Source organism: Bactrocera dorsalis, chromosome 4 (genome assembly GCF_023373825.1).
Source record: "Bactrocera dorsalis isolate Fly_Bdor chromosome 4, ASM2337382v1, whole genome shotgun sequence".
Classification (NCBI taxonomy): domain Eukaryota; kingdom Metazoa; phylum Arthropoda; class Insecta; order Diptera; family Tephritidae; genus Bactrocera; species Bactrocera dorsalis.
This window is the reverse complement of record NC_064306.1, coordinates 8,608,376-8,630,946: the sequence shown is the minus strand read 5'-3', so window position 1 is coordinate 8,630,946 and position 22,571 is coordinate 8,608,376. Positions and strand designations below refer to the sequence as shown.

General features: G+C 36.4%; 1 protein-coding gene across 2 annotated transcripts in view; it reads right to left on the bottom strand.

Annotated features, from left to right (window-relative positions):
* LOC105232207 (uncharacterized) overlaps positions 1-22,571 on the bottom strand; it is a 226,128-nt gene that overhangs the window by 2,578 nt on the left and 200,979 nt on the right. For both annotated transcript variants that reach the window (XM_049454205.1, XM_049454204.1), the window contains exons 4-7: positions 15,057-16,315; positions 9,755-10,298; positions 7,020-7,282; positions 37-861 (exon numbers count right to left, since the gene is read on the bottom strand). In XM_049454205.1, the coding sequence (XP_049310162.1) occupies positions 98-861; positions 7,020-7,282; positions 9,755-10,298; positions 15,057-16,137 (2,652 nt within the window). In that variant the 5' untranslated portion in view covers positions 16,138-16,315 and the 3' untranslated portion in view covers positions 37-97. The remainder of the gene's footprint in view (positions 1-36; positions 862-7,019; positions 7,283-9,754; positions 10,299-15,056; positions 16,316-22,571) is intronic.

The window sequence follows — 22,571 nt, the reverse complement described above, 5'->3', positions numbered from 1 at the left end:
AGTTGAATTTAAAAATCTTTTATCGGTTTGTCTTACCTGACACCAGCGTCTCTTCGGTGGGATTGCGTTTGTACAAGCTTGTGCCCTTCTCAAATTGTCAAGGCGGCATATAGTAGCCTTGCTCCTCGCCCATCGTATCCAGCGCATTGCTTGCTTTCTTGAATTCTACCACGATTTTGATGCGATGCACAATCTCCTCATGTATAACATTAAAGCACATCGCTGTGAGCGCCATGCCCGACATGATATAAATCGAACAAAACCATGTGGTCGTAGTGGATTCACGTCGCAAACCCGGTAACATATCACCAAAACCAATTGTTGATAAACTCATGAAACAAAAGTAGATGCCATCGAGTATGGGCCAGTCTTCCAGTCGGTATAGTACGACTGCACCGATTAGTATGTAGATGATCATCATTGAAAGGCACAACAAAATTGGCGCCAATATACTCAGCCCATGCATGGAGCCACGTGATTCACTCGCACTCAACGAATCGATGTCGGGTGGCAACATTTGTGTGCCACTAGGTAGATTTGATTGTTTCTCCGTTGTGGCGTACGAGTCGTGTACATAGTAGGGTTCCTGCAAGGCAGCCTGTTGTTTACGCAATTCCTCTTGCTGTCGTTTACGCTTCATGCGACGCTCCTTTTCAGCCATACGCTTTTCATCGTAACAACAATAGCCGCAATTTGAGCAGAGACAACAGCATAATGCTTTGGAGAATACCTCACGTGCCACTTTTGCTAAAATGCCACCAGTACTGGAGAGATAAATGAGCGTAAGCGGTATGCCGAAAATGGCGTAGACGAGTGTCACCAAACGGCCGAGCGTAGTGCGTGGTGCTATGTTACCGTAACCTATATGGAGTTGAAAAGAAGTAGCACGAAATTAATATGCGGTCTTACATGAGAGTTTTGAGTGAAAGAAATGTATGTAAGCTTATTTAATCTTACTCCACCTTTTAAGCCTGATGCTTAGTGTGGGTTTATCGCCTCTTTCATGTCCTTTGGATAAAACCTAGGTAAATTTACTCAGAACGGCTAGGCCTCACTTGATCCCTAGTTTACGAGCCGTAACCTCGCTTGTCTTCAAACTTTAACTTCATTGAACTCTAGCCTGAGTAGAGCTCTCCATTAGTTTGATCTTTAACTCATTTGTCTTTTTAATTTAACTCCCTTATCTTTTTTTCTTTACCCCGTTTGCTCCTTAGATCTTTATGTTCGGAGCCTGGAAGTTGAAAATTATTTTGGGAAGAAGCATTAATACAACAACAATGTCAACTTCGAAATTCATCCCAAAATAATTCTTGCCAACAGATGCTACTTCGGACTGCGTAGGCAATTGAGAAGTAAAGTCCTCTCTCGGCAAACAAAGCCAAAACTCTACAAGTCACTCATCATCCTCGTCCAGCTGTTTGGTGCAGATGCATGGACGATGACAACATCTGTTGAGTCAGCTTTATGAGTTTTCGAGAGAAAGGTTTTAATGAAGATTTATGGTTCTTTATGCATTGGCAACGGCGAATACCGCAGTCGGTGGAACGATGAGCTGTACAAGATATATGATTACATTGACATAGTTAAGTGAATTAAAGACAGCGGCCACACTGGCTAAGTCATGTCGTCCGAATGGATGAAAACACTCCAGCTTTTGAGAATACTCGACACAGTACGCGCCGGGTGAAGCAGAGGATGAGGAAAATCTCCACTCCGTTGGAAAGACCAGGTGGAGAAGACCTGGCTACACTTGGAATCTCCAATTGGCGCCAACAGTGAAAAGGAAGAACGACTGGCGCTCAATTCCAAAACCGAGCTCGAGTTCGAACTGTAACAGGGCTAGCAACAAGGTAAAGTTTTGTACTAAATTTCAGTGAAATTGGTAGAGTAGTTGCTGAGATATAAGATTTTAACTAAAAGTGGCCGGGGTCACGCCTTTGTTACCACTTTTGAAAAAAGTCGGGGCACAGATGCCCCTCTTTGCTATGATTTTCTGTTCCGATTTTAAGTTTTGCAGCTGCGATTGTATTAAAAAGCTTTTATGTAGGCGTGGCAATGATCCACTTTTGCTCAACATATTGCCAGTGTGTAATAAATGGCTAGCTGTTTGCCAAATTGAACGGTTATCTCATGTTAAGTATTTTTTCATTACCCTCATTTATTACTTTCTTTCCTTGCGCGAAGTAATAAAGCAATAAGATATTCATGAAATGACACAAATTTTGCGCTTGAATGTTTGAGAAGCGCTGTGGTGTCTCGCTGTTGTGTTGTTTTAAATTACATCAATAACAGTAAAAATTTACAATATTGACTGATTGAATTTCGACAGTCGACAGGGAGTGTAAAATTAAGTATGTAGATGAAAAAACTCCTTTGTTTTTTTTTATTATGTAATTTTATATGCTTAACGGTATTTGAATATATGCGCACATTGTTTCAACTTTTACTTCGATTATTGGCATTTTTATGACACTTTAATGTTCGGGAAGTGGCGGTTTTATTGGCAGCAAAAATAAAAATGGAATATGTACAAGTATATAATGCTAATGGCTCGAGATAAAGACCGAATACTTTTGTTTTGACAGAAAGCGACAGCGAAATTTCGCAAACGAACATGTTTGAGGAAAAGAGTTTAACTGAATGACAGCACATTGAAATAGAAACTCGTGAATGTTATGTAGTAATAAATGAAATTGCTTGAGATATTGGATGTAATTCCCATATTTCCTCTTTCCCACGGCCAAAAAGTGACTTGCTGGAGAAATATTTCACTCATATGAAGAAGTCAATATGAAGTAAGCTTCTTGCTTGAAGTTCTCGAATGTTTCTACCAACAAATCAGTATAGAAATGTTAGCACACAGGATCAAATGCATAACCCTCGAAAGATATTATGACGAAGAGACATAATAAACATCAGATATCAACAATAAACTCATATTTTCATATAAAAAACGTTCTGTCATATTTAGGTCAAGGACTTATGAGCTCTGGTACAACAGTACATACATATCGCTCATTTGCTGCAAGACCGGCATAAGTCAAAAAAATCGATTCTCCAGAAAACGCGTTTAAAGTTTTCAACTGACTACAACCTAATACGGTGACTCCAACCTTATACCTCTTCTCAAGCGGAGCATATAAGAGGTATTCATATGAATTTTTCACTCAACATGAAGTATGATATAACGAACAATTCTGCAGCATTAACTCAAAAATCACATTTTTTGATTTATGCCGTTCTTGCAGCAAATGAGCGATATATACAAGGTATAGATCTCAGGAAAGGTTATCGACTGATGGGCTTATTAGGACAGCCACTTCAGTCTCAATAACTGCGCAGTGTGGACGGGTAAGAGTTCCTTTGGATTTTGCTGGTTTATTATTGGACTGTTGCACCCCAGACCAAATCAGCACGCGCCGGTTGACTACTAGCAGATGTGCAGCTGTAACGTACTTCGGCTCCAGGGTAAACCCCATGACATCCAGGAAACTCTTTGCTCTCAACAAGGCATACCTTTCAGTGGTTATAGGAGGTCATTAAAATGCAAGTGATTTTCAAATGTAGAGGAAAGCTCTGCAGTAAAGTCAGCTGCAAGATTGGACGCAACGGTTGGATACGCTACAAGCACCTTCGGACATAGCTAAATAAGCAGGGAGTTGGTGGGTAAAATAGATCACATACACTCGCTTCACATACGAAAGCTTCAAGTCATACTAAAAAAGGTTGAATGGCGAGGGAGCATGCAACTCGCCAGCAGTACTTGCAAAATCTTTGCAAACTCATCGAAAATGTCTAATTGAGTTGTAGCTGGATCTATTTCTCGGAGCTGGATCTCAGGCGACCCTTCAAGTTCTCCGAATACTACAATATCATCCTGGCGCAAGTCTTTGTGGCGAGGAAAGCGGTTGAGGTAGCTAACACTGTAGAAAACTACATAAAGAAAATCAATATATAGATCAATAGCCAGGCGGCAGTAATCTCTCATCACTTTATGTCAAGGAATGTACCTAGAAGCAGGAACGGAGATGTAGTGGCTGCCGAAAAGCCACAAAGGAAACTGGGTTTCTAGAAACGAAATAGCTGTTGAGATAGACAATAGCGCCATTCGTCTGACAACAAAACCGGTACAAGAAACACGGAAGACACAATATACAATGAAATTTCCGAAAGGGTGGACATACGGATTAGGACGAGATGGAACGCCTTTAGAACATGCAGGATCGCCGAGATGATGTGTAAGAATCTCGCAGAAAAACACAAATGCTTTTTAATCAGACATTCTCGAAAGGACAACCGGCATAGGCATAAGTAATGATTATACATAAGAAAATGCAAAGAAGTAGGCAGGCGAGAAACGCTGGAACACCAACTATGCTTCTGTCCAGCATTTCAAGAACTCGCTTTAGATATTTGGGAACTTTGTAGTTCTAGGGGCTAGACGAAATATCAGACTGCGATATCAAGTCGGTCTTAAAGTTCGCAAAAAACGTTGACGTCTTAGATGATCAAATTAAACTGAACCTCCATCTGGTAATACTAAGGACCTGTAGTGGTAAGGGTAAGTGTGAGATCCGGCCAGTATAACCTGACCTAACCTAACTAATATAGAAATTGGTTTGAGAAATATATAAAAAAGTACTTAGTTTTTCTAGTAGGGAGTTCATGACAACAAAAATAAAAATAAATAAAATATTATTTTTCTATATTTTCAATAATAAAATTAATTTATTCTATGATTTTATATTTAAAACAACACTTTTTATATATCTATACTTTTCAATTCCTCGCCATATGCTCAATTTTAATTGTTTAGTGTGTTCACAATACAAAAATCGTAATAAAAACGGGTATACAAAGAAACGGGCTGAACCAATTCACAAACTACAAATACTTTATATTAGTAGTTGTTGCTGTTGTTCTTGCTGTAATACGCATTACTTACAATTGCATTTGTTTATTGCCTCGCTTGTGCAGTTGTACATCTGCGAGTGATTTTTTATAGCTGTAAAGCTTGACGCCAGCGCCATGAAATACAAAGTCCAAAGCCAGTTGGCTTTGCGCCTGTGCATATGCTTTGCATTTTTATTTATTAGCAAATTACTTGCGACTACAACGACAAAAGCGTCAATATGTATGCGCAAATGGCACACAATGTTATAAAACTACCAAGCAACAACAATAATACTCTCGCATTGTTAGCTACAACAACAAAAAAAAACTTACAGTAAAGCATTGTATCTAAGAATTGATGCAAATACTTTTTGCTTACATTACGGGAGCGAGCAAAGAAGTTGGCATAATGTATGCAGATGTAGAGGCTGTTAAGCTACAACAAGCCACACTGCGTAGTTATATGCATGCATTTGTATGTGTGTGTATATGTATTTGAGTTAGTAAATGCGTGTGTGCGTAGTAAATTTGCAAATTGAAAGAAAAAGCAGAAACGGAAAAATTCTGCTGATATTGGCAATTTGCAAATATATTATGAAGATACTTTATTGTTTGTTGCGTATGTCCTTACTGGGCATCTCCCACACAATTGTTGTCTTTATTGGATACCCAAACGTCTGCTGTATGGCACGAGAAGTGGCGTAAGTGGCATTTTGTGTGCTTCTGTGTGTGTTAAAACAATATGTGCGTATATTCGAACACACGCACGCACACGCACTTATGTGCTATTCTATTTTTACTTGACTCTGACTGTATGCCATTATTGGCCATTATTGTCATTGGCATAAATGAAAATTTACGATACCTCACGCTGCGTTTGTGGGTGTGGAAATGTTATTCACATGCTTTCGTATATATTTGCTAGGTTATGTGCGTTGTTGTGTTTGTGCACTGTAATATGTGGTACTCGCTTAGGCGTACAGAGCGCACTTCCGTGCATATATTGCTGTTTGAGACAACATTTTTGTTGGTGGGAGGGGTATAGGGGGATGAAATTAAGGTGGAAATTCTGTGAGATAACCGTTTGGAGTGGAGTTTTTCTCATGTTTTGCTTGGAAACACTTTTTCTAATAAAATTTCCTAGAGGGATAACTGTCAAAGTACGTGCGTGTTTTTCTAATAAAATTTCCTAGAGGGATAGCTGTCACAGAAGCTGTCAAATTGCTTGCGTACTTAATCCAATAGAGGTATGTACATATGTCTGTCAAACCATCCGTCAAACTAAACTTTTTTTATGGTTATTTCTAATCAATGGAGTTAGAGTTATAAAAAGTTGATAGCTTTTTGCAAGACGTAAATGTAAAAATACTTTTTGTTATAGAATTTCTTAGAGGGATAGCTGTCAAATTAGCTGTCAAAGTAAACACATGCGTACTTTATTCTATGGAAGGTGAAATTCAATAGAGTTAGAGTCGCAAAAAATGTATAACTTCTATCTCAAATATCTAAATTAACTTTTGTTACAGAATTGGTTAGAGGGTTAGCTGTCAAACCAGCTGTCAAAGTCAACTCTTTTGTGTAAAATTCTATGAAGTCAAATTTAAACGAGTTAGTATATAAAGAGTTAGTAGCTTCTAGCTTAAATAATAAAGTGAGTATTATTAAAGAATTTCCTAGAGGGATAGCTGTCAAAGCAGCTTTCAAAGTTCTAACGTGACGTTGCTGGTATCTTTTTCGTGAATTTTATTGCATTTTATTTCTGATATATATTCCGTTTCTCAAAATATGGCTATATTAGAATACATACACCATATCAGTAACATTTTTAAATCCCCGATATAATTGCGAAACTAATGGAAGCTCTTTAGTATAACTGATGCTAAGCTCGTTCTGTATATTCAAATTAAAGTTTGATTTGGAAAAACCCGAGTACTAAGCTTTATACAAAGCAAGTTAACTCCAAAAATATATAATCAAAGCCCCCACAACTCACATAACACACTAATTGTTTTCAACTAATAGCTTTTGCCAGCCATAGGGGAAGTATTTTTCAAAAAGTAATTAACCGTAAGCTTATAAATCCACTTGCTATGCTACTAAATTAAAAAGTGCCATTTAAAACTTACCAATTGTCGTCAGTACGGTGAGCGAGTAGAGAAACGCTTTGGCGAAATTCCATTCGTGCGGTCCATGACCATGACCGTATTGACCGCCGTGTGTGTGTAGGAGTACAGCTTCCGTAGCCGGACTATTACCAGCAATCGCCGCACCATTTCCGCCGCCAGCAGCGATGCCGCCATCCATTTCATGTGATAATTGCAGTAGCGCATCCTCATTCAGTCTCTTGATTAATTGGTCTTGAAATTTGGCAATTTCCAAAGCGGCTAGCCTAAAAGTGTGTAGGGAATTGATAAAAAGAAGGAGTAAGTAAGTAAGAAAAGACAATTGGTACATAACAGTAAGGTGAATTATGAATGCATTGGAAAATGTAATTTATGTAACTTAGTACTTTTTTATTTGGGTTTGGAGTACAGCTATCATTTTGAAAATTTTTTAAAAAAGTTTACAAGCATTACATATATGTATGCACATTACATATTAATGTATAATTTTTCAATTATTTAAGAAATATTGGAATTCGTCTCAATATAGGTCAGTTTCAAGCTTAGTTTAGTTTAGCACAAAAATATTGAGTTAGTTTAATAGTAGTCCGGCAACTGCTTATTGAAAAGTGTTGCATACTTTTAGGATTAATTGCCAATATATCAGTCGAGACTTAAGCTAACTTAGCATAGTATTAAAATATGTGTATGTATTTGTAAATAGCTTAGCAATTTTACTTCTTAGCATTTATAATAAATACAAAACCTAATGCGGGCAATTGGTTACGTATACGCACCGTCAGACACAACAAATTTACATGTGTAGTATGTATAATACATACATACATTTGTAGTAGAAAACAACATTAGAGTAACGTTAGAAAATGCAAATTGGTATGTAAAAAATGTTGAATTACAGAAAATTTGGAAATGTAATTTCAATTCAAAAGTTTAATATATTAAAAATTAAAAATGAAATTGAACAAATTGTTCTTAAACCACATGTAAAAATTTAAAAAATTTGAAAAATAAAATAATAACACAATTTAAACTGTAAATTACAGCGATTAAAAAATTTAATTTAATTAAAAAAAAAAATAAAATTAAATAATTATAATTAAATTTAATTAAAAATTATTAAAAAATTAAAAAAAAATTCGATTATACTGTAAGTAATAAATTTAATAATTTAGATATGTATTATAAAAATTTTAACAAGTGCACTTAAAGAAAAAATTAAAACGTTTATATTAAAATTGTAAAAATTAAAAAAAAATTAACGTTAAATTAAGAATTTAAATTCAGCCGATATATTATATACTCAGAGCACATTGATCTGATAGTAATTCGTAAGCTAATTAATTTTTATTTAATTAAATTAATTTGAATTAAATTAATTAATTTTGATTTAGTTTTAATCTTTAAACAAATTCATTTTAATTTAATTAAAAAATTAATTATAGTAAATTTTGATTTTCGCAATATGTTACTCATACGCAGTGTGGCTTCAGTACACATTATGCAAATGTTAAAAAAGCAAATTAATTTTTCTTTAATTAAAGATTAGTTCTTGTTAAAATATAATTAAACATATTTGTACATATGTATGTAATGTTTTGAGCTAAATAAATTATAAAATAAAATCCGCATTTGTTGTTACTCTATTAGTTGCTTTGATTATTTTAATAGCCAGTCGGAGTTCAATTTCAGCAATAAAATTGAATTTGAAAAGTTAATTATAGTAAACACGGTGGAAGGGGCTTCAAGTACTTCAGTACATATTATGCAAATATTAAATAATTAAAATTTAGTCAATTAATTAAAAATTATAATTAATTAAAAATTAACGTAATTAATTAAAAAAAATTAAAAAATCATTAAAAAATTGTAAAAATGTTTTAAACATACATATGCATGTATATTATGCCTAGCTATATTGATATACAGTGTAAAGCTTTCAAAACATTTGAGCAAATTGTTATTCATACGCACTGTAGAACGCATTCATAATAGGAAACATATTGCATAAATATTAAACAAATTAAAACCGAAATGACGGAAATGGTATGCTTAGCTATATCATTATATAACATATTAATACAAAAAATTTTTGAAAAAAAATTGAAATTATAAAAATTATTTCCATTTTAAAAAAATTATAAATAAAAATTTAAATTGAAAATTTTTATTAAAATTTAAATTTTACAAATTTTATATTTTAAATTTTTTTTATAATAACATTGGGTTTATTAATTAATATTTTAGATAATACTGCTATTTTGACATTTAATTAACGATTATCAATTTTCTAGAAAATAAATTGTAAGAATATTAAAAAATAAATTATTATTAAAAACCAATTTAATTTTTTTTAAATAAATTTTAACTCAATTTTTATTTTTTTATTTTTTTTTTTAATTTAATTTTTAATTTTAAATAAAAAAGATTAAATTTTTTTTTATAAAAAAAAATTACAAAAAATATTATTTTGTACGAAAATAGTATTCATAGCAATTTTGCATGTAAATGTACACTAACCATCGCCACCTCTACAAAATTAGTGCTAAAATATACACATCTACTTATAACACTTTATCGTATATAATATATTCATGCAATATTCTAAGCATTTCGCCAATCACTTTTGCACATACCACACCACCACTAATTAAAGTAGCCTAATTAAAAAACACATACCATTGCGAATACCTCTACTCATGCGCCCACTAATAAATCATAAATCTTCATTCTTCACTTACTTCGTCCAATTCTCCTTGTAGAGTATATTCAATGACACCGTTATATCCCAGATATTCTCAATGGTGCGTTGTCGCACTTCCTGCGTGTCGGCCGACAGCGCCAACTGTGCCGAAGTGACGCCATCGCCGCCGAGCAGTTCATCACCATAGCTGAAATCTACAACGCCCGTGTCGCCATGCTCATCGCTCAACGGTACAATGCCCTCGAGCATGGCATTGGCGGCAGCGGAAGCGACATTTGACGTAGAAGAATAAGCAGTCGTGCCAGATAATGATGCCGCGGCGGTGTCGGTGTGCGGGGCGTATGCGTTTTGTGACGATAACGCTGTGGCATTGTCCAGATGCATTTGTTCGGGTGAAGTGTGATAAATATTTTCCATATTACCGCCACCACGTTTAGTGGAAGCGAGTGTGCGCTGTTGTTGTTGCTGTTGCTGTTGGCGTTGTCGCTGCAGCACTGCATGATGACTGGGATGATGATGGTGATTATGATGATGCAGGAACGTTGAGTCTTCGCTCTCGATTGTTAGAAATATGAATGAACCTGTGGATGACAATAGCAAAGTAGTGGAGGTGAATGTGAGAAAAAATGTGTTGCTTATATTGTTATTATTGTTGTTGCACTGTTGATGATAAGGGAAATGAAGATGAATTCCCGGTATGCATAACTAAGATGCACACACACAATATAATGCGTGGAAGGTATGTGGCAGCAGCGTGCAGGGGTTAGACATTGTGCGCGATAATGAGGGTCCAAACGGAAGCGTCAAGTGTTGCTGAAGTGTCTGGCACTAGCAGTGGAATATGCGCTTCAATGGCTTATATAAGTAGTAGTCATGCCTGCTATTGTTGTTTGTTGTTGGTGTTGTTACTTTCATAGTTGTGATTTTTCCAGGTTTATTCTTGTGTACTCGTGCCATCAACTTTGGTATCGCATTGTACTTGGCTTTAATAGCGAGCGAATAAGCACTAATGCTTACTAAAGCAGGTCTCTACAAAGTACAGTGGGTTGGTTTGAGTGGAAGCTTGCGTAAAAATTTGCGTAAAAAAACGAATGATAATACAATGACTTCTTCAGTTAATTTGAAATTCAGCGCTCTAATCAGCACCCATTATCTTAAGCTGAATAAAAGAAAACACAAAGTTTCGAATAATATTTTCGGATAATCGGATTGCACTTGTTGAGCTTCTTCTCCCATTTGTGTTGAACTATATTATACACTATATAAGTTTGGCTGTGCCATCGCTTACATTCTTCAAACATCGAAAATGCAACTCCATATTAAAATTTTTAGCTACTTTGGCATTCAGCCCTTTACTCAGCTAACGTTCCTTTAAGCTGAATAACTCCTGAATGTCATAAGGTATGGAAAATATGTTAACCGGTGGTGTCTGAAGAGTTTCTTTCTTCAGTTGAGATGTGTATATGATATATTTACGCATTCAGCGTTTTATTCAGCTAAGCTGACAAAGTGCTGAATGACATAAGATCTGTAAAATATGTTGAAGAGTTTCTTCTCCATTTGAGAAGTGTATATGACATTATTTACGCATTCAGCGCTTTATTCAGCTAATATTTGTTTAAGCTGAATAAGTGCTGAATGAATTCTGAAAATTATGTTGGCCGATTGCGCCTGAAGAGTTTCTTCTTCCATTTGAGATGTGTATATGACATATTTACGCATTCAGCGTTTTATTCAGCTAACATTCCTTTAAGCTGAATAAATGCTGAATGACATAAGATCTGGAGAATATGTTGAAGAGTTTCTTTTTCCATTTGAGAACTGTATATGATATTATGTACGCGTTCAGCGCTTTATTCAGTTAGCATTCGATTAAGCTGAATAAGTGTTGAATAGCATATGATCTGGAAAATATGTGTATATGATATTATTTAGCATTCAGCACTTTATTCAGCTAACATTTGCTTAAGCTGAATAAGTGCTGAATGACAAAGTATGTTAACCGATAGCGTGTAAAGAGTTTTTCTTTCATTTGTGAAGTTTATAAGATTTTATCTACAAATGGGATCCATTATAAAAAAAAATATGTTAAATTTATTCTTGGAGTTTTTATTTTTCCCAGTAAGAGGCGATCTCTGAAAAAGTCACTCGAATTTACAAAACTTAACTATTCAATTGGCGAAAATTAATTAAGGATATGAAATCAGATGAAAACCTTAAGTATAAGCTATAGAAAGATTACAGAACTTGCTTAAAAGCAGCATTGCTTTATCTATGTTGCAGGCACACAGTGCCTTAGAGGCCAAGTGTCAGCACACTAAAGCCAGCTGCTGCTGTCAAGCAAACAAGAGTAGATAAGCGTTGATGAGTTACTTACACAAAGCAGCACAAAACGCATTCATATACACGTATGTATATAGATCTACATATATGTATATGTATATATCTACTTATAGTACGAGCCAAATGTTATATTTGTAGAGTAAATGGAGCTAACGACAATAGTCCAACGCAAGAAGGGTTGCCACATTGCTTATATGCTTGTATAGATAGACAAGTGTGTGCGCTCAACTATTATATTTTTAATGCCAAGCTCCGGCTGGGAGTGGACTTGACAAACTAGCTGTGCCACCGCAAGCAGTGAAGCTGCTTAAAAATCTGTTGGCATGTAGCGCAAGTTTGTCTGTATGAGTATGTGTACACAAGCTGTGCACACTTCAAGTTTTAAAGCATGCTCACACTCATTAAACTATGCACACTACACAATCAGCGACTAACGGTAGTTGAAGTACTAGTGGTAATATAAAAAGTCAGCAATAAAAGGAGAAGTAGTGGTAGAAGAAATCTTATGTTGCTTCTTCTACTTTTTTGTATATATGCAGCCATGTATATGTATATATGTATATGTATGTGTTTATTAAGGTGTGCGTTATTTCAGGTTTTTTTGGTCAAAAATGTTCCCTAAAATATCGATTTTTACTAAAAAAATAATCAGACATAGGCAACTTCTTGTTTTCCATCGAAATCGTGCTTCAATCATTCGAATTTTCGCATATAGCTTTTGACTATTTACGATTAAATTTTTATCTTCGAGGAAAGCAGATTAAGAGGAAGATCTGGACCTGGAAAGATCAGGTGAAAAGGACCTGGCTACACTTTGAATCTTCAATTGCTGCCAAACAGCGAAAAAAGGAACGACTGGCGCGTTGTTGTAATCTCGACTATGACCGCGTAAGCGTTGTCTACGCCAATAAAGAAGAAGAAGAAAAAAGCAAATAATTCTACAACTTTTAAAAGTCCCATTATTCATACAAACATTCTTTTAAAAGTTATTCACAGCTAAAGGTTATGGATTAAGTGTACTGCAGTCACATAGTACACCATGTCGTATGAGCAACACATATGGAAGGATTTTTATGTTAATTGTCTTTGTATGGAAAACTTTTTTATTTGAAGAGCTACCTTCACAAAATTTGGCATGGTTTAATCTCCAAAACAACAGTACAATCACTGAACAAATTGTTCAGATCGGATCATTTTAGCATATAGCTGTCATATACACTGGGCAATCAAACTCAAGATAAAGATATTTGTATACACTTTCATGCTACAAGAAAGCAACTGTGATAGCTTCAGAGCACTTAAACTAACTTTTTTCTTGTTTTTATATTAAATGGAAATATTTGAGCGGCTAAGGTAGAGTTTCTCTTGGTTTTGTATCAAAAAGTATTTTTATCTCCGGGGAATACAAAGGAAGACTTGGCATTTTTTCTTTTTTGAATCACCCTAATATGTAAGTGTAAAGTTTAAAGTTCCTGTAAGTGTTAATTAACGCAGCAAGCGTGCGAAAGTGAACACAAGTCCTTGAGACAACATAATCGTTATTGCTATGTTGTATGTATGTTGCTGTAGTTGTATGGCATGACTCTGAGTGCTGAGTGATCGACTATTTAGTGTTGGTCAACTTGTGGTTGTGGACGGCGTTGACTTGCTGCTGTCGTCTTGAGTTGATGTTGCTGTAAGACAAGCATTTGTTATGACCTTCGTAGATTTTGCCACAATCTTCCGAAGCGCTCTCACTCTCACTCGCTCTGGTTCGCTTTTTTTGGTGCTTTGTAAGATTTGAAAATTATAAGCATTTTTACACTTGGCAGCGCAAGTTTAATTGCTTTGAGCGTCACGTATTACGCTTAATAGCTGTCCTGTTGTCCAATGTTGCACATTTAAGTTTGCAAAAGTTGCTTCAACTATAACAATTTGTAATTGAGCTGCTACGAGTGTTGCTGCTGCTTGCACGATGTACACAATTAACGGTAATTTGTATGCGAAAGTGTTGAAGCGTAGACTGTCTGTGTGTGTGTATGTGTGCGTGTAGCTGCATAAATTGTGATTGGGTTGGACCTCGTTATGCTTGGAAATAAATAATTTATATTTTGTTGTGCTCATATTTATGGAATTTTTACGTGATTTGACTTCATTAAAGGTGTGGATATGAAATTTTCAAAGATAATTTTAGAAAAAGGTTAAGCCTCATATTATTGTGTGCCTAACTACCACTTGGGGAGACATACTAACAGATTTAATTAAAAATATTGTTCTAATAAGACTCTAATTACATAAGGCCTCACTTTGCTGCCATTTTTTTTGCTACTAAAAACTGCTCACAAGATCCAGGTGAACGTGATGGACCCAACAGCTACCTTAAACTTGTAGACTTGGAGCTACCATAAACTTATGGGATCTCAAAGAGGAAGTTTAGAAGTCTACAGCCGTACTTCAAGCAGGCAGTTTCACAATTGAGGACCGGCGCAACCGGTGCCTAAGCCATGATGGTCAGGAAGGTTTTGCTATGTGTTTGTTAGGATTGGCAGGAAGTAATTAAAGTGAGCTGCTTTCCTTTGGCCAAACTCTTAGTTCGGGCTTCTCGGATCAGAATTTGAGCTACAGATCTGAATAAAGAAGGTATCTTCTACAAGAGTGTACAACTGCTGGCGTACGCCGATAATATCGATGTCATTGGCCATAACAACCGCACGGTTAGTTCCACTCTCTCCAGGTTGGACAAAGAAGCAAAGCAAATTGCTCTGGTATTGAAAGAAAGCAAGAGGGAATTGAAAAGATTTTAAGGGTTCTTAAAGGTCTGTGAAAACGTTAAACTTATATCTGCAATGGAACTTCCATGGATTAAGATCAGACAACGAAATCTATCTGACTAAAATTAGCTAACTTATGTTTGTTGGAATTTCCAAGCTTATAGCGTATAAAATCTTATGAGATCTTCACTAAATTATGAAATTTGTTTAATCTAAAATAAAAGTAAATGTCATTCTCTTACTCACCCAATAAAGTGTAGGCTAGCAGCAATGCACAGATCCCCAGGTTCGTTAACAGAGCGGACCAAATTGTTTGTGCCTTCTGTTTGCGATGCTTTTTATGCTGTGACTTCGTTGTTGATGAAGAGTGGCTACTACTGAAACAACCGCAGCATTTTGCCGAGCGCTTTGAATCCACGTTACTGCTTGTTGTTGCAGCACCGGAGCTACCCATACCAACGGTGGTATTAGACTGATGACTGTTACGCCCCATATTGGCATTGCTGCTCGCATTTAAGCCAAGCGCAACACCGCTGCTACTATTGAGTAGACCCACAGAGGGCGGTGGTGGTGGTGGTAACGCTTGTTGCGTGGAATGCTGCAGTGAAAGCACCGTTATTGGTGTCGTCTGATGCTGCAGCATATCGCTGTTTAGTGAGAGTGTGGCAGGTGGTAATTGATGTTGTTGTTGCTGTTGTTGCGCATGTGACGCTGATTGATAACTACTGGTAACACCACTCAAATAACCACTAGACACAGTTGAGGCGGGTAACGTTAGAGCAGGCGCTTGCATTAGCGTCGGTGGTGGCCCCGGACCCATGCCACTGCCGCACATACTCAACGTAGATGGTGGCAGTGTAAGCGGTGTAGTTGCCACCGATGCTGCGGCGGCCGCGGCGGCAGCATTCGGATATTTGAGTATACCGACAGGCATTGGGGTGGGCGCATTAGCTGTGGTGACAGCCAGCAGGCCGCCTTCGATGTCCTCGAGCGTGGGCATGGGCAGTAATGGTGTCTTGAAGGTGCTTGTGCCGCCACTGTTCGGTGTGCTGCCACCGCCCGCCATCATTGATATGGTTGAAGGTGGTGGTGGCGGCAGCGGTGGTGAGGCGGTCGATGTGGATGACGTGGATGCGGGCAGCTGACCATGTGGTATAATCGGTATATTCACGTAGGTGGTCGTTTGTGAGGCAGGCGACGACGCTGATGTGTCTGCTGAGGTTGTGGTAATGCTGCTGCCGCTGGGTGTGGCATAGCCGTTGGTGTAACCGCTGTCGGACAGCAAGTTCGTTGGTGGTGGTGGGAATTTCTGCTGTTCGATGTTCATGTTGCGGCAATGAAAGGTTTAGTGCCTGCGTTTGTTATGCAACGGTTATTGGGATTACGGCAGCTGGGGTGTGATTTAATGTGCTGTCCATCATTTTCGAAGTTTCTGACGATGTAACTGTTAGTGCTTTCAGACAGATTGTGTTTGCTTGCGATGTAGTTTTTTAATGTTAAAGGAACTGAAAAAAGAGTAAAAGAAACAAAAAGTTATATAAATATTTTTTAAAAGGCACCATTATTCACGGTTGATATTCTTGGAACTCTGCAAAAAGATGTCAAAAGGTATTTTGAGGAATCTTTCGATCTCCTTTAAGTGCTATAACAATAGCATAATTAACTAATCTTAACGTATAATCTACCATCTTACTTAGTTCAGTTTCTTTCTGTCAAAACCAACAATTTTCACTAAAACATCGATCGATAATGTTGTTTTTGTTGTAAGAGATGACTTATCATGATTTTTTCTTTGACGCTTCGAGTACTTAAAATACAATATAAATAAGAAATCAACCAAAGGGATCAAACCCAACTTTAATGACTTTGAACTTTTAATGGTTGTTTGTAGTATTTTTGTATCAACCTGAATAACAACCTATAATTGTGTATCTTGGATAACACTACTCCTTTCAGTTTGACTAACATATACGTAGGTTACCTTTTACATTTCGGAAATTGGCAGACCTAGTATTGCAATCTGAAAACTGACAACTTGATCGAAAAGTTTTTGATTTTTGACGTCATATATTCCCAAAAGGTTTTGACATGCAGCCGCTACTAGTATTGTTAAAAGTAACTTGAAATATTTATCTCGGCAAAAAAAAAACGTTATTAAATCACGAACACTTTCGCGCGATTAATTTTCACAACTTTCGAGGTGGATTATCTAAGCAACAGTCTATCGATGAACTTAATTTAATTTGTGGTGATGAGACTTCATCAAAGATCAGTGTTTATCGAATGGATGGTGATCTCAATCGACGTCGCAAATTACTCCAAGACGGGTTTCGTTAAGTCGTCCAAAAACAGTTGTTGTTCCGGAAACTGTTGATGCTGTGCGGGAACTATTATTGCCAGATCGTCATGTGATCTATCATGAGATAGAGACAACTATAAGCATTAGAGAGACCAGTATATATTCAACATAGTGTTGCCAGATCGTCATGTTACCTATAGTGAGATAAAGACAACTACATTTGAGTGTCAAAATTATTTGCTCTCAGTTGATCCCACACAATTCAAATCAAATTCAAGTCAAAGGCCCGTGTCGATTGGTAGGAAGAAGTGTTAAAAATACGAAAGCGGTGTTTCGAAACACGTCTATAAAATCGTGAGAGATTGATGAAACGTGGATTTAAGCGTATGCGTGATTCAAGTTGAGCTGAATCCAACAAAAGTTCTTCCGCACGAAGCGCTTCCAAGCAAATTTGTTGCCTGTTTTTTTGGAACATATCTCAACCATAAAACTAGAACAACGAAGAACAGTAATTTTTGAGTAGTGTATAATAATTTGTTTGGCAGTTGTCTTTCAAAAAATTACCAAAAAAAAACCGCCGAAGATGGATCACTCTTCACCAAGATAGTGCGAGTGCTCAAACATTGACTGAAACAGTTGTATTTTCAAGCACTCCAACCTTCAATTTGATGAGTATAGTCCTAACGTGGTACCGAATGACTTCTTTTTATTTCCATATGTTAAAGATAAACTAATAAGTTAACATTTTTTGACACCTGAAGAGGTGGTTTTTGCGTTCAGAACGCATGTTTTGTTGATACCGCAAACAGAGTGCCAAAAGTACTTCAAAAACGAAACGCTTGCGAAAGTACCAACATATATTGATCTTGAGGGAGCATTTTTTGAAAAATAATAAGCGATTTTCTATGATTACATTTGTTTTTGTTCTCTAATCCCGAAATATAAAAGACAACCTTTAAAGTAGGAATAGCAGGAATTTAATTTAGTACCTCTGCTTTTGTTTTGCCTTCTATTATCAGCATTATTTATTTAAGGATCTAACATACCTTAAATACCTTAAATAATAAGCTCAGATACATATTCTCTGGCCAGGCCAAATTCGAGCCAATAGAAGGAACCTTTATGCTGGCAACAGAATCGTAAGCATTTCTCGACCCAGCAAAGGTATGAACTGATCTCCAATAGGTACATCTTAAAAATCTTGTCCTAATAAGAAAGCGGTCTGTGGGCAAGGAAAAAAATCCATTATAGAAAGAGGAAATGTTTAGTGGCTACAGGACTCACGTAGAATGATGATTCTCATATGATGCAAATACATTTAAGATCCTCAATGCGGCTTAAAAAAAATCTAATAATAAGGTGAGGAGGAATTTAACTCTTACATAAGTCTGTTGCTTTCAACTCACATAGCTTTTGAAATGTTTCGAAATACTGTTCTTATTTTTTTTGAGTTGTTCGTTATTTGAGAGTTAGTAAAGTAGCAGCTTTGCACGCTAAAACATTTACATTTCTCCATATAACTAATCTGTCTTACAGCTGACCCTTTAATTTAACCTTGACTAACGCAGATATATATTTACAGTTGCATTTACACATATATAAAAGTCAAGTATTGATGTTCTCATGCCACCGCATGTACATACTCCTAAATGTAGGCCATATATTCACTCATGTATGCTAAATAAATTGCCGCGCTGCTCATGGTATGCTAAATGCACGCATACATATGCGCGTCTACGCAATTTCAGCTCAATTTCACTTCAAAGCACACATAAACACAAACATGCGCAGACATAAAAGCATACTTCAAAATCTGCCTGCATACCTGTCAGATAAGGTTTCAATATACCAAAGCACTTTATTGCATAGACGCACACACTCAAACACATGAATAAATATTTTTTTTCATGTGTGTAGATATGTATATTTGCGCAAATTCTTCACATGCCAGCAAGTGTATACTTTTTGCCAGCAAGCTAACAATCTGCCCATATTACTTGGTGCTCCTAACAACCGGCGCGGACCTGCTAACCTTCAGCGCTGAGTTGGATTTGGCGGCAAACACGTAAAAATAAGTGAAATAAAAGTAAATAAATAAATAAAAGCGCGCACTCACTTAATACAAACGCCATATATTTAATTTGTATGCGCTGCTGTCGGTGTATATGCATGCGTGTGTGTGGAATTTAAGTGAAAAGCAAACATTTCGTGACAGGCATTGTAAGGTGAGCACTCACATGCTAGCCACACATAAATGTATGTAGGTAAGTGTGTCGCTGAATGTGAAAATGTAATCCAGTCAAAAGCAAACATTTGCAAGCGCATGTGTGCAAGTCTGCTTTTAGGCGCGCATGCAGACGCCACTACTGCTGCACATTTAATTAAATCTACAAATGTTGGTGAGTTATTTTTTTAATGTTTATTTTTGTACTTTTTGTTTGTTTGTCTAGAAAGAATTTTTCGCCACAACAATGTGGACGAACTTTCTGTGCGCTTTGCTAGTTGCTTTCTGTATTTGTATAGCGCGACATGTTGGACAGCGTGGCCAGGCGACTAACCTGCGTACTGCTGCTGACAGTAACGGGTATTTTGTTACACTCCAATTGCACTTTGCTAAAAAGTAAAGCCCTTGAACTACTCTCTGTCGCAACAATGCTACAAATATGTCGCATATATTTAGGCGCACAACAGCTATAATGTGTGCGCCACAGCGACGTCGCGTCGTTAAAGTTTCAACGAAAATTGTACATTGTTTTGACAAGTAAAAGTGGCGCTCAAGTGCGCGCTCAAAAGCATGGCATTCGAGTCGTGGCAAATAGAGTTGTGCGAAATGTGTGCGCGCGCCTAAATGTATGTTTGTTTTGTGGCGAAATTGCGCGCTAAAAGGTAAAGCAATAGTTTATAGTTTTATTTTAGAAAGTTTTGCAGTTTAGTACTGTTATTTTAATTACTTAGCAGAAATTGCTTGAAATCATTGCAAAGTTCGAATTTAGTTTCTATTTGGTAATATTTGAGGTCAGAACTATAGTTTCAATAAGTTTGAAGCTACAAATATTATTTAATTAATTTGGTGAATATTTGTAGCAATACAAAATTCGAATTAAAATTGGAGGTACGTGTACGAAGACTGGAAATTTTAGCTCATTGTGGTTTAAAGTGCTCATATTAGCTTTGCAACGCTTCATTGGTCAAGTAAAAAATTAAATAGACGCTTTAGAATTCAATGAACACTAATCATTATTATAATAGAGCTGGTGTCGTTAGATTATAGAGATAAAAAATATGACTTTTTAAGGGCTATCGGACCTTAGCAAGTTCTGAGAAACCTCCATTCCGGTTTCTACTTGTACTTTCTTCTAAACTTCTCATAAAATCCATTAGACATTCGGAAGCTACTTGAGACTTGCAGAGCCCTTCAATGGCTGCATAATACCAAGTTACAACCGAAAGGTTAAGGAAACTGGGTCATAAATTGAGTAAATTTAAGTATACATAATTGAAATACGCTAATTGATAGTCTCTTTTCAAATATGATTACATGCTTTTAGAGTTTTAAATAAAAACTGCCACAGATATCAATACTGTGTGGTATATTTACCGATGTTGTTGAGAATTTTTGAAAAATTGTATTTCTTCGACAGTATATTTTTCGAAGATCCTGCAGTCTGTGCTAAATATAGTAGGCTATTGCTCAGAATACTCTATATTATGCCAAATCCTGGATAAGACTCTTAACAAACAGATCGACACCCAAAACCTTTTTGTCCATTTCAAAGCCGCTTTCAATAACACTAACAAGAGCTTGCTTTTCGAAGTCATGGCCAAATTTGGAATACCCGTGAAGCTTATACGATTATGCATTATGAGCACAACCATCAGATCGTTCAAAATCGAGTCATCCCAGCCATTTGATACCAGATGAGGGTTTAAACAAGAGGATTCTCTTTCGTGTTTATATAATGCTGGAAAGCACCTTACGCACCGCTAATTTGAATTGTAGTGATACTGTCTTCTCTAAAAGTACAGCGGTAGTAGGGTAAGTAGATGATTTCACATCGATGTTCTTAACAGGATGGTCAGCACAGCTTTTTGCAGCCTAGAAAAAAAGGCGAAAGACGTTGCCCTTTTGAAGAACGAAGACCAGACAAAGGAGGCCACACACAACGACTTCTCGCAGCAATAAATTTCTAAAAGTGAAGGACTTTGTTTATCGTGGAACCAACATAAAGACAACCAAAAATTTAAGGCTGGAGATCAACTGTAGAATAACATTTGCAAGCAGGTGCTACTTTAACGTTGATAGGCGATTGAGAAGCAACGAAGAAAAATTACGCCCTCTAATTCTCTCATGGTTCCCGTCCTATTACAAGGCGAAAAAACATGGACGATGACGAACAGAGATAAAAAAATACTTGGAAAATTCGAGAGAATCGTTTTCCGATAAGTCTTTGGTGTCATCCAAGTGAACAAAGACTATCAAAGAAGATGGAAGTACGAACTATGTGAGCTATGCGGCGACATGCATATAATTAAGTGCATAAAAATTCAACGGATGCGCATGTAAGTCCAGGTATCCGCTTGGAAGATGATGGGAAAATTCTTCGATTCGAGACCCATAGATGGGTAGCGGAAGAAAGGGTGTGCACGTATTCAACTGCATAGTGATTAGTCTGCACTTGGGACTTACAACTGTTGTAACTAGCGAGGGATAGGGGCAACTAGCGAAGTTTTGTGTTCTCGGCCTATACCGAACTATAGTGTCAAAGAAGTAGAAACCTTTTGATAAAAATATATTTACATCTTTTTTAAACCAATGGTTAGGTGGCGTTGTAGTTGATCTTAAAGCGAAGAACCTTAATTTTTTTAATTTAAAGTATAATCTCACTTTTGGAAAAAAAAAACACTTTTCGAATCATTAGATGGCGCTGTTGTCGAGTTAAAACCTTAAAGCAGTTTCAATACTAAAAAATGTTAGGTAACCCCAAGATGACACCATTAACCGACTAAATAATAATATAAATTGTTTTCAAGGGGTTTCTCGATTTCATTGAATACAGATTAAGATCCAAATTTCTTTAGATGGCCGTTATTGAAATACTTTAAGATTATTTCTTATACTTATACAGGGTAGGCCATTTAAAGTTGACCCATTTGTTTCTAAAAAAAAAAGAACAAAAGAAAACAATGTTTTTTGTTCATTTCAAAAATAATTTATTTTGGTCCAAGGGGATTTGTTTCAGCTAATATTTAAAAATTAGATCGCGTAAATGGGCACCTTTAGCTTTGACAGCTAAATGCACTCTTTTTTCGACATTTTCCATGACTTTGGCCAATGTTTCGGATGATATGGCGGCTGTTTCACGTCGAATGTTGGCTTTCAGTTGAGCTAAGGTCTTTGGCTTATTAGCGTATACCTTGGATTTCAAATAACCCCACAAATAAAAGTCTGGTGGCGTCAAATC